The 13,058-nt window shown below is 37.7% G+C and overlaps 1 protein-coding gene across 1 annotated transcript in view; it reads right to left on the reverse strand.

Moving 5' to 3' along the window:
- Window positions 1-13,058, reverse strand: part of DNAH5 (dynein axonemal heavy chain 5) — a gene marked incomplete at both ends in the record, with an annotated part of 219,311 nt that overhangs the window by 56,978 nt on the left and 149,275 nt on the right. Inside the window, 4 exons of the mRNA XM_082652022.1 lie at window positions 2-205; window positions 5,581-5,757; window positions 6,011-6,125; window positions 7,535-7,766. Of these exons, the coding sequence (XP_082508148.1) occupies window positions 2-205; window positions 5,581-5,757; window positions 6,011-6,125; window positions 7,535-7,766 (728 nt within the window). The remainder of the gene's footprint in view (window position 1; window positions 206-5,580; window positions 5,758-6,010; window positions 6,126-7,534; window positions 7,767-13,058) is intronic.

Genomic DNA, 13,058 nt, shown 5'->3' on the forward strand with positions numbered 1-13,058 from the left:
CCTGTAAATTCTGTAAAAAGTTTCCTGTGGTCATCAGTTTTAAAGATTCCTGCCAGGAAGGAATTGTACAGCCTTTTGCCAGGTCAATTTTCACTGCACTGACTTTCCTCTGAAACAGCAGCAGCACGCAATCCATGATCCTCATGATGAGATGTGGGGGTCGGCCCAGCGTGCGGACAGTAGCAATGTCAGAAGGCTTGATGGTCTGGGGAGGAAAGGAGGTCATCACCCAATCTCAGACAAGATAAGTGAAAACAAACCTTTACTCTCTAAAGGCTACTACTTCAACAGAGGAAAGAAGGCATTTTTAAGTTTGATGCAGTCATGGGAGCTAGATGCATATTTAATCCCCAAGAAAAACCACACATCCCCCAAAGTTCACATTTTTACAATTCAAAGTGACAGCCAAAGGAGATATAGTGAGAGGCGTGTTCGCGAGCAGATAAGGAGCTGTGACTTCTCTAAAATTGTAACGACAACTTAGCCTCAGAAAAAAACTTATCTGAAAGGAAAAGAATCGTCAGCACTTAAGTAGATTCCAGGGATTCTAAACCAGGAAAACTCCAGAATTTGCAGTGCTTTTTTTTACTCATTAGTTATGTAGGTCAAGAATCTGCCTCTCTCTCTTAAGACTTGTCACCAGGGACTGACACTAGTTGTAGCCTCAGGGCTGCCAGATTGAATAGTTAGAGGTTTCTTAGCTGGGAACTAACCTTTAAATGATGGAACTTGAGCAATAGGAATTTCACTAAGCTCTTAGAAAAGTTCTGTTCCATTTCTAGTACAGAGATTCTTATACAGAAAATTACTTAATAGTCACCTAGACTTGTTGTAGTCGATAACTGTTCTATCAAACTCTTTATGGAATAAACATTGGAAAAATATTAAAGATAGGCATATGACACTGTCCTATTTCTAGGACATAGTGTACATTAATTCCTTCTACGTCTTGAAAAACCTTCCATCCGATTTGTATTGGCATCCCTCCTGTCAAAGAAAGGTACAAACTCCCTTCACATCAAAGCTAATGATCTTTTCTCTGAGAATTGGGACAAAAAAGAAGAAAACCACTGAACTTGGTCATTAGAAATGGAACTATCTACTTTGAAAAGGTTTGTTTCAACACACTAGCATTTGTGAATTCTAGACAGATGGAAGTGAAGGGGAATTTGTGGTAAAGAACTGGAAATTGCAGATAGACCTTAATTTGAGATGCTTGGCTATAAAAGAAAGGAGAGAAATATAATACCTGCCAATAGGGAAAGAAGGATCAAATTAAAGTGGATATAAAAGAGCTGGACATGCTTATTTCACTTTAGCTTTTTATTTGTTTGTTTTAAAATTTACTTTATTGAAGTATAGTTGACTTACGATGCTGTGTTAGTTTCAGGTGTACAGCACAGTGATTCAGTTATACATATATATGTAATAGTTTGCATCTGCTAACCCCAAACTCCCAATCGAACCTTTCCCCACCTCCCCCTTGGCAACCACAAGTCTGTTCTCTGTGTCTGTGAGTCTGTTTCTGTTTCATAGATAATTTCATTTGTGCCATATTTTAGATTCCACATATAAGTGATATCATATGGTATTTGTCTTTCTCTGTCTGACTTACTTCACTTAGTATGATAATCTCTAGGTCCATCCATGTTGCTGCAAATGGCATTATTTCATTCTTTTTTATGGCTGATTAGTATTCCATTGTATGTATATACCTCATCTTTTTTATCCATTCCTCTGTCGATGGACGTTTAGGTTGCTTCCATGTCTTGGCTATTGTAAATAGTGCTTCAGTGAAAACTGGGGTTCATGTATCTTTTCAAATTATAGTTTTCTCTGGATATATATCCAGGAGCAGGATTGCTGGATCATATGGTAGTTCTACTTTTAGTTTTTTAAGGAACCTCCATACTGTTCTCCATAGTGGCTGCACCAATTTACATTCCCACCAAAAATGTAGGAGGGTTCCCTTTTCTCCACACCCTTCCAGCGTTTATTATTTGTAGACTTTTTGATGTTGGCCATTCCGACCCCTGTGAAGTGGTATCTCATTGTACTTTTGATTTGCATTTGTCTAATAATTAGTGGTATTGAGCATCTTTTCATGTGCCTATTGGCCATCTGTATGTCTTCTTTGGAGAAATGTCTATTTAGATCTTCTGCCCATTTTTTGATTGGGTGGTTTGTTTTTTTGATATTGAGCTATATGAGCCATTTGTATATTTTGGAAATTAAGCCCTTGTCGGTCTCATCATTTGCGAACATTTTTTCCCAGTCCGTAGGTTGTCTTTTTTGTTTTGTTTATGGTTTCCGTTGCTGTGCAAAACCTTATAAGTTTGATTAGGTCCTATTTGTTTATTTTCACTTTAGCTTTAAAAGGGGGAATTTTCAAACAGAATTGGGCTCAATTATGTTAGGTACCCAGGTAAAAAGAGTCCGGGAGAGGAGTATATCTGAAGTGCAACTTATTTCAGCTAAGTATTAGATTCCTGTTTTTTTTCTGCAGGCAAAGCAATATGGCTGTTATATATAAATACATATTTATATATATTTGTGTCAAGTCAGGTGAGCACTGAGATAGGATGAGACACATTCTTTGCTGTTACCTTATTTGTTGTGTAGATTTACGTGGCCTGATGCCAAAAGACAGTTTGGATGTACCCAGAACTTTCTTAGTATAAATTAGTAGTACCAGACTTCAAGATTTCAAAAGCTCATAAAGAGGCAATAAAATGCAGACAGAACCAATGAAGGAAATTATTGAAAACCTCTCCTATATATTCCCTCACCTTACCCCTGTTCCCACACATTTCTGCATTGATGATTATGTTGAATATTTTAGTGGTAGAGAGTACTAAATTAGAAGGATACTGGAAAATATTTTATAATATCAAAACAAATGCTAAGCTTTTAAATCTTGCGAAAATGTAAATGTGTAAGAACTGAGATACCATATGCTCAGTTCCTATGATGCTGTTAGGTATCATGAGTTCAATAAAGGTTTAGAAGTTACACAATCATTGTCTTCTCTCTGTTGATCAGAGACTCTCGGTGAAGCCGGAGTACCTTAAAAGGGGCAGGGGGAGGATGAGGTCCAGAATCTTAAAGAGATATCTGCACCCCCACGTTCACTGCAGTATTATTCACAATGGCCAAGATATGGAAGCAACGTAAATGTCCATTGGCGGATGAATGGACAAAGAAAATGTGGTATTTACATACAATGGAATGTTATTCAGCCTTTAAAAAAAATGGAAATCCTGCCATTTGCAACAATATGGATGGATCTGGAGGACATTATGACAAGCGAAATAAGCTAAAAAGAAAGACAAATACTGCACGATCTCATTTATATGTGGAATCTAAAAACAGATTCATAGAAGCAGACAGTAGAAGGGTGGTTGCCAGGGACTGGAGGAAGAAGCAAATGGGAAGGTGATGGTCAAAGAGTACAAAGTTTTCTACCATACAACCCAGCAATCCCACTACTGGGCATATACCCTGAGAAAACCATAATTCAAAAAGAGTCATGTACCACAATGTTCATTGCAGCTCTATTTACAATAGCCATGACATGGAACCAACCTAAGTGTCCATCGACAGATGAATGGATAAAGAAGATGTGGCACATATATACAATGGAATATTAGCCATAAAAAGAAACGAAATTGAGTTATTTGTAGTGAGGTGGATGGACCTAGAGTCTGTCATACAGAGTGAAGTAAGTCAGAAAGAGAAAAACAAATACTGTGTGCTAACACATATATATGGAATCTGAAAAAAAAAAAAAATGAAATGGTCATGAAGAACCTAGGGGCAAGATGGGAATAAAGATGCAGACCTACTAGAGAATGGACTTGAAGACATGGGGAGGGGTAAGGGTAGGCTGGGACAAAGTGAAAGAGTGGTAGTGTATATATAGACATATATGCACTACCAAATGTAAAATAGATAGCTAGTGGGAAGCAGTCACATAGCACAGGGAGATCAGCTCAGTGCTTTGTGACCGCCTGGAGGGGTGGGATAGGGAGGGTGGGAGGGAGGGAGACGCAAGAGGGAAGAGATATGGGAACATATGTATATGTATAACTGATTCACTTTGTTATATAGCAGAAAATAACACACCATTGTAAAGCAATTATACTCCAATAAAGATGTAAAAAAAATTTTTTTAAAAAGAGTACATAGTTTTCGTTATGCGAGATAAATAAATTCTAGAGATCTACTACACAGCATAGTGCCCATAGTTATCAATACTTTATTGCATACTTAAAATTTGTTAAGGGGGTAGAGCTTAAGCTGTGTTCTTATCACAAAAAATAGTAATAATAATAAAGGGAGCTGGAGGAAACTTTGGGCATTGATGGATATATCTATGGCCTTGAAGATGGTGATGGTTTCATAGGCATACACTCATCCCAAACTCAGTGAGCTATACGGATTAAATACGTACAGCTTTTTATACGTCAATCTTACCTTCATAAATTGGCTTTTTAAAAGTGGGGCGGGGGAGATGAGGTACCCACCAATCTGAGAGACTAAAGACCCTGGAGGACTTCAAGGATTAAGGAGGACAGTTTAGCCAGTGCAAGGAGGGATGGAGAAAAAATAAGGAAAGATATATCACATAAAACAGTAGCGTGAAAATTGGAAAGATAAAAAAAGAAGACAATATCTTCATTGTCTCAAAAGAGTAGAAATTCTCTTATACAATATGTTGTATATTGACTCAGAAAGCTTAAAGACTTAACTTGGATCAAAAGCATTTAGAAATGTTTCAGGTGGTGTGCTGAGAAGGTGGTGAAAAATAATAATTACATTATCAAGTAATGATGCATGTTCAATTGAGGTTATATAACTTGAATTAGCAGTGGACAGATCAGCAGTGTTCCATTTCTTCAGCCACATTCTAAGCCAGGAATCAATAACATAAGGCAGTAGTTGAGTAAGACTAAAGTAAAAGCAATTGTGAGTCCAAAACATCTCAAATTGGGTCTTCCAAACTCGACCAGCCCTTGAAGGTGTGGCCTATTTCACTAAACTCAACATATTTTCTCTGAACCCAACCTCTTTCCTAATTTCACCATTTCTGTTCTTGCCACACAATCGCACTGAGTAACTGTGTTGGAACTCTGACATTAACGTGGTACGTTAGCTCAGTAGTCCTTTATTTGGATAATTCATATACACACTCAGAGAATGTTGTATCTTACCAACCTACTCCAACGTCCACAATGAATGAGTGAAAAAGAAATATTATTTTAGAAATTTTATGTGACTTTCCCAATGTCACATAGCTTATTGGTTACAGAGTTGAAATGAGAACCCAGGACTCCAGATCACCATTGTATGACACTGCCCATCACTCATGAGTGAGGAAGATGAGATGTGAAGTGCCATGTGCAGTATCTAAAAATCTCAAATAACATCTCCAAGCAGAAAATATGACTTGAAATCATTCCAGTAGAAAGAGCTTTCATCTGAAGCGGTAGAACATTTCCTTGTTGTTATTCATCTTTTCTGCCTTAATCTTCCTCCAAGGCCCTAAAAGGTGGCATCTGTTATATCACAAAGATATACCTGCAAGGCTGCTTCTGCTTCTTCTAACGCTGGCTTTGCTGCTTCCAGCTTTTCCTCAGCAATGGCTTTATCTTTAGAGATGCTGTCAACAATGGCCTGGGCTTTGTCCTTCACCTTCTGTACCTCAACTTTGACCTTTTCGGCAGCCTGTGCTTTCATTGTCACTTCTTTTAAGACCTAATTTAATATAAAACAAAAAAGTACATCAAAAATTACCACAGACCCAGCTGGAAATGCACAGTTTTGCCTTGATTTGTTGATTTTGTCCACTGACACAATTCTTCGTGCATAGAATTAAGAGTATGGTATTCTAATGGAAATAAATAATTTGCGCTTCCATGGTTATAATTTAGTGAAGGAGCATACATCATTAACATTTATGAGCTGGGAATTCAAAATGAATATGGTCCACGTGTCGATGTCTACTCACTGTGTCGGCTTTATCATTGGCCATTTGGAGCTCCTTTTCTTTCACTTCCAATTCTTTGCTCAGGGCCGCAACAGACTCCGAAGCTTCTTTTAGCTTTTCCAATCCAGTATTCATTCTGAGATTAAAAATCCAAGTGGGGAGTGTAAAACGTGTGGTTCTCGGCCACATTTTCTAAGCACTGGTCTACTGATATATATAGTAATGGTCATATTTGAAGAATAATGTATATATAGTAGCAAACCCGAGAGGGCTTGACAAAGAGAGTAAATGTCCAGGCTGGATTCCACACTAAAGACAATTGTATGTTCTTCATAGACCATGTGTGAAAAGAGTTAAGTCTGCTAAGAACACTGCGTGACATGAGGAACGACAGTGTCTAGAACCTGTCTCGTGCAGGAAACATGCTTAATGAACTTTAGCTAAAAGACAATAGACTTCAAATGCTTGATGTCTTATCATGGAGAAAGGGAAATATATAACCTCTGTTTTTCTAACGAGACCAATGAAATTAAAAGAAGAAAGATTTGGGATCAAGCAAAGAAACAAATTTAAAGCCATCAGAACAGCCTCGTGAAGGGCCCGACTGCCTACTTGACTCTGAAATAATGTGATCTTAAAGACAGGAGGCCTCAGAGTCATTCAGTCCAATCACCCACCCAGAGGTCCCTTATGTAACAACCTTGGCTGATCCTTGGCTATATTCAGGCAGAAGATATACGTGTTCAGAAAAGAGCAAGGCAGAGCAGGGAAATTGGGAACAAGCTTCAGTGAATAGGGTTTTACTATGCAGAGAACATAAGCATCAAGCAGACTTCTATCCCAGACACTCAGAATGTGCAGGAAGAAAGAGATGAGTAGAGCGGGGAGGGGATGTCTGTATTCTCAGCTTTCTTCCAGGTCCACGGTTTCTATTATTGTCATTCAATATGATAGAAAGTGGGAGGCCACATGAAAACTTGGCAACATTTAATTCTATTGGGCAAGAAAAAGCCCCTAGCAACCAGGGAATAATCCTTTGAACAAACTTGAGAGGAAGGTTTCTCAGTCTCAGCACTAGCGGTATTCGGGGCTGAATAACACTTTGCAGTGGAGGATGGTCCCGTGCACTGTTAGGATGTTTAGCAGCATCCCTGACCGCTAACTCTTTGGATGCCAGTAGCACCTCTCCACCCCCTCTACCCTAGCTGTAACAAACAAAAAGGTCTCCAGTTATTGCAAAATGTCCACTAGGAGCAAATTTGCCCCTAGTTAAAAGCTGTTGCTTTAAAATAACTTTGTATTTGGGGCTTCCCTGGTGGCGCAGTGGTTGAGAGTCCGCCTGCTGATGCAGGGGACAGGGGTTCGTGCCCCGGTCCGGGAGGATCCCGCGTGTCGCGGAGCGGCTGGGCCCGTAAGCCATCGCAGCTGAGCCTCCGCGTCCGTAGCCTGTGCTCCGCAACGGGAGAGGCCACAACAGTGAGAGGCCCGCGTACCACAAAAGAAAAAAAAAAAAAAAAAAACTTTATATTTGATCCTCACACTTACCTGTTGGCCAGAGTTTGCACTTCCACATGCTTTTCTCCATATATGAACTTATAGCCCTGAATAAAGGAGAGGTATGATTTGGGTGTCACGTGGGTAGAACGTCGGAATCTCTGGAAATAATCAACACACTTCTCAGCTACCCCATCCTGGAAGGAGCCCATGCACTGGACCACTTCCTTCTTGGTCTCCAAACTGCAGTCAATATCATAGGAAGAGAGGAAGTGTTCAGACACTAGAAAGAATAAAGACAATAGCTTGTGAAATACGAAAGAGAATTACCATTTTAAAAGTTAACTGGCTTGAGTCACAGATGTAGAAAACAAATTTATGGTTACCAGGGGTGAAAAGAGGCAGAAGGAATAAATTGGGAGATTGGGATTGACATATACACACTACTATATATAGAATAGATAATTAATAAGAACATACTGAATAATGCAGAGAACTTTATTCAATACTCCGTAATGACCTATATGAGAATAGAATCTAAAAACAAGTGGATATATGTATATGTATAACTGACTCACTTTGCTGTACAGCAGAAACTAACACAACATTATAAATCAACTATACTGCAACTAAAAAAAATTTTTTTTTTAAGTTGGGACTTCCCTGGCTGTCCAGTGGTTAAGACTCTTCGCTTGCAATGCAGGGGGCACGGGTCTGATCCCTGGTCGGGGAACTAAGATCCCACATGCCATGCAGCGTGGCCGAAAAGTAAAAAAAAAAAAAAAAAAGAAAAGAAAACAAGTTAACTGGATATTTTTATAAACTAAAGACAATTCTTAGGAATGCATGCCATTTTTATAGCCCCAGCTAGGCAGATATATGTCAGCATTTTTGGCCCCAGGCCTATGACATTAACAATTTTATTTTCCCTTTCATGTACAAAACTATAACAGACTTTAAGCCTATCATAATTCTTTGTTTTCTGGTACATGTACAAAGAAGTTTCTTCTACACAGCTGCGGGTTCTGGTCAGCAGCCAGACTGTTTTATGGTTTACGTAAGGACAAAAGTGGTACAAATAACTCAGAAATCAGTGCCCACCTGGTATTCATATTTAACAACCCCATTTATTATTTTTTTTAACTCAGAGCCTGCCATAACCTTAATTCCCCCAGGCTCTGATTGCATTTGGCATGTGGAATGTTCATCACTACATTTTTTTATGCCTTGGCCATCTTATTCTTAAATGTGGCAGCTGGCCATCTGTCAATTCTAATTTATGGTGTCCTTTAAAAATGTATGAGTAAAAATCTTCTGTTGTAGACCTTTATCTTCCCAACAGTGCCAAACATGGGACCAACTCTAAGACAGCATTTCTATTATAAGAATAGCCCATAAAGTCAGAGCTAATCCGTCATCACATATATGTAGAGTGTGTGCTAAGCCCCCACCACTATGAAACCTGGTCTCCATCCCAAGGAGTTTACAAGGGTTATACATAACCCAGTTAAAAATTATCACAACCATCTTTATTCATCGTAGAAGAAAATGGCCTACGGAGTTCCTTTAAAAGTGCTAAAAGTATTGAAAAATGTGCCTAAGAGCTGCAAATACAAATATGGTCAATAAGGAGGGAGGGAAAGAGAAGGAATGGAGTGAACAAACCTATCAGGTGATAGCTAGCAGAGAAATTAAAAATGGTATCTTCTCACTGTTAGTAATTAAAGTTCTTAATGATGTAATTGTGGGGCAGTATTTACACCTATGTAAATAATAGAGACAATTTATCAGCTTGGTTACAAATACAGTTTACTGTAGATAATGAAAGGCAATAAATTAAGACACTCAGAAGTCATTTTTTCATATGAGTTAAGCAACCACTCTAAAGAACAATTTAAATTCTAGGAAGTTTAAGTCTGGTTATTGGAAACATACAAACTATTCTTGCCTATGACAAATTGTTTGTAGGTTTTAACCACAATGGCAGCAATATTTACTATGTGCCAGGCATGATACCAAGTGCTTTACCTAGCATTATGGGATATTCTCAGGGACATCCCCACTTTCTGAAAACTTTCCTGTATTTACCATGTAATGATTTTTATCCTTACATGAACAGAGAGTATCAATAATGGTGACTTTTTCTTTATTTAGCAAGTTGTCTTTTTATGTCTCCAAAAAGTCAAAGAAAACAAAATGGAATGGATTCTAAGTATATTTTTCCATATACCCACAATCTCTAATGCAGGAAAGGTTAAAAAAAAGGACCAGTTCCTCTTAGGGTTACCCAGGCCTGCTGAGACTCAGACAAAAGGCCATGGAAAACCCTTTAGTCATCTTCAATATCCAATCACCAAGGCAGCAATGCCAGTTTTGGGGCCCAACTTTAGGCTGATGTCTGAGGTTGGTATAGATTATATCCTGGTATTGTTTGTTCACTTCACTTGATGTAGAATAAGGTGATGGATGTGTGGGATAGAAGGGAGTACAGTGGCCTCAGTCCCTGAATTTTGGTGCCCTCAAATTCCCACTTCATTTGGATTAAAAGAACTGAAGTAATAAAGTGAGAAGGGCACATTAGTTGCCTATCGAGTAGCCATACGCTCTCTTTGTTACTAAAAGAATCTGGATTTTGCTCAGAGTAACAATCTGCCCAACTAAAAGTCTTTTGATTCTCCAAACCCTCATGTAGCTGGGAGTGACTCAGTTCTGGCCAAAGACATGCAGACAAAAGTCCCTGGGGAAGAATCCTGTCCTGACATAAAAGGCAAAGCTTCATGAGACAACAACAGACACAAAGCCTTGAGATGCAGCAGCCCTCTTGTGCCTATAAGAACAAGAGGCACACCCTAAGGATGACAGCAAGCTAGGAGTAAGGTCCCCACTGGCTTTGTTCTAGGCTGCACATCTGTGTCCTTTCTTGGTAGCAGGAAAACGAAAAAAAAAAAAAACTACTTGTTTATGCCACTGCTGCTCTGGTTTTCTCTTACAGCCAAACAGATTCTTAATTTCTACATTCAGAAGGCAAGCATATCTAATCCTGGCAGATCCTAAACCACAAAACTTTATTAATTAATCCTTAGGATATCCTTAAGTGATGGATATCACTATGTATATTTTATACACAAGGAAAATGAAGCTTAGAGAAGTTTGCCTGTAGGTAGGAGGATTGGAATTCAAAGCCCAAGATGATGAATTCCAATGCCTACAGCACCTTGATTTAGAAATTCAAATACAACAAAACTATATAGAGTTTTTAGACTGTTAACAAACATTTTTTCATTGAAGCCCAAAGTTCAAAAATATCTCCTGATTAATGTGCTTCATAAACAAAATATGCTAGTTTTTCTGGGAAACAGTGGGAACTACGTGGTTGGTATTACTTTCTGAGTGGTTATTGTGTGCAGTTGCCTCATTTCTCTTTATGATACACCATTAGTTGTGAGCAGTTGCAGAAGCAGTGCTGACTAACTCCTAAGGCCAAAATCTTGTATAGTATAAATCAAGTAATAATTTTCAAAGAGGGCCAGTTTCCTTACATAACTAAAATGGCCTTCTTTGAAAAGAAATATATGCCATATATATGCTATTGATTTTGTTGAAACTTTAGTTACAAATAAGGATGGCCTCTTTTAATAATAATCTGCTGATTTAAAACAGAGTCTAGTAGAACATTATTAATTATCTTTACCTTGGAGAAATCTAAATGCACTTAATTGATTTAGTAGTGACTTTGGAATCACAGTGTTTCATTAAGAAATACAATATCACCAGAATAAAGATAATACAGATACTTAGAAGCAATTCAAAACAACTCCATATAAAGATAAAAACAAAGATTTGCCAAAACGGAGATTACTAAATGGTGGGAAGGACAAGAATTTTATGAAATAAACTAAAGCGTATATTTCTTTAAATGTTTCATCTAGAGATTCAGTCCATTTAAATTCATACATATAAAAATCTCACTTTTTTTCAGAAGCAATATAATTACTACAAAATCTAGTATTCATGGTATGTGTGGGATAAAGAGGAGGACACTTGGCTTTTTCTGAGTATCTTTAAATTAGAAAAATGCTCTAAACAATAAGAATAAACTACCCAAAATTAAGAAAATAGTACCATTTACAAGAGCATCAAAAAATAAAATTAAATACTTAGACATAAACTCAACCAATGGTGTGAAAGACTTGTACTGAAAACTATAAAACACTAATAAAAAAATTACAGGGCTTTCCTGGTGGCGCAGTGGTTGGGAGTCCGCCTGCCGATGTAGGGGACACAGGTTCGTGACCCGGTCCGGGAAGATCCCACATGCCACGGAAGGCTGGGCCCGTGAGCCATGGCTGCTGAGCCGGCATGTCCGGAGCCTGTGCTCCGCAACGGGAGAGGCCACAGCAGTGAGAGGCCCGCGTACCGCAAAAAAAAAAAAATTACAGTAGATATAAATATATAGAAAGACATCATATGTTCACAGGTTGGAAGAATTAATATTGTTAAAATGTCTATACTACCCAAAGTAATTTACAGATTTAATACAATCCTTATCAAAATTCCAAAGGCATTTTATACAGAAATAGAAAATAAAAATGCTAAAATTCATATGGAACCACAGAAGACTCCCAATTTTGAGCAAGGACAAATCAGAATCACGTCCTGATTTTAAAATATATAACAAACCTACAAAAATTAAAACAGCATGGCACTAGCACAAACACAGACATGTAGACCAATGGAACAGAATAGAGAGCCCAGAAATAAACCCACACATGTACAGTCATATGATCTTCAACAAGGGTGCCAAGAATACACAATGGTGAAAAGATAGCCTCTTCAGTAAATGGTGAAAACTGGATATCCATATGCAAGAGAATGAAATTGGACCCTTATCCTACATCATACACAAAAATCAACTCACTCAAAATGGATTAAACACTTAAACGTAAGACCTGAACCATAAAAGTCTTAGAAGAAAATGTAGAGGAAAAGCTTCTTAACATTGGTCTTGGTAATGATTTTTTGCATGTGACACCTAAGGCACAGGCAACAAAAGCAAAAATAGATGAGTGGGATTACAAACTAAAAAGCTTATGTACACCAAAGGGAACAATCAATAAATGAACAGGCAACTTATGCAATGGGAGACAATATTTGCAAACCTAATAAAGGGTTAAATATATATTTTTTAATATATTTTATAGATATTTATATTTTTTATAGATATTTATATATTTTTTATTTATATATATATATATATGGAACTCCTACAACTCAATAGCAAAAAACACGTAACCTGATTAAAACGAGCAAAGGAACTAAACAGATATTTTTCCAAAGAAGATATATGAATATAAATACCAACAGGTATATGAAAAGATGCTCAACATCACTAATCATCAGGGAAATGCAAATCAAAACCACAATGAGAAACTGCTAGAAGAAAACATAGTACAGAGGATACTCTTTGACATAAATCACAGCAATATCTTTTTGGATCTGTCTCCTAGAGTAATGGAAATAAAAAATAAACTAAAACAATGGGACATAATTAAACTTAAAAGCTATTGCACAGCAA

The sequence above is a fragment of the Grampus griseus genome (genome assembly GCF_964374135.1).
Source record: "Grampus griseus genome assembly, chromosome: 3".
Classification (NCBI taxonomy): domain Eukaryota; kingdom Metazoa; phylum Chordata; class Mammalia; order Artiodactyla; family Delphinidae; genus Grampus; species Grampus griseus.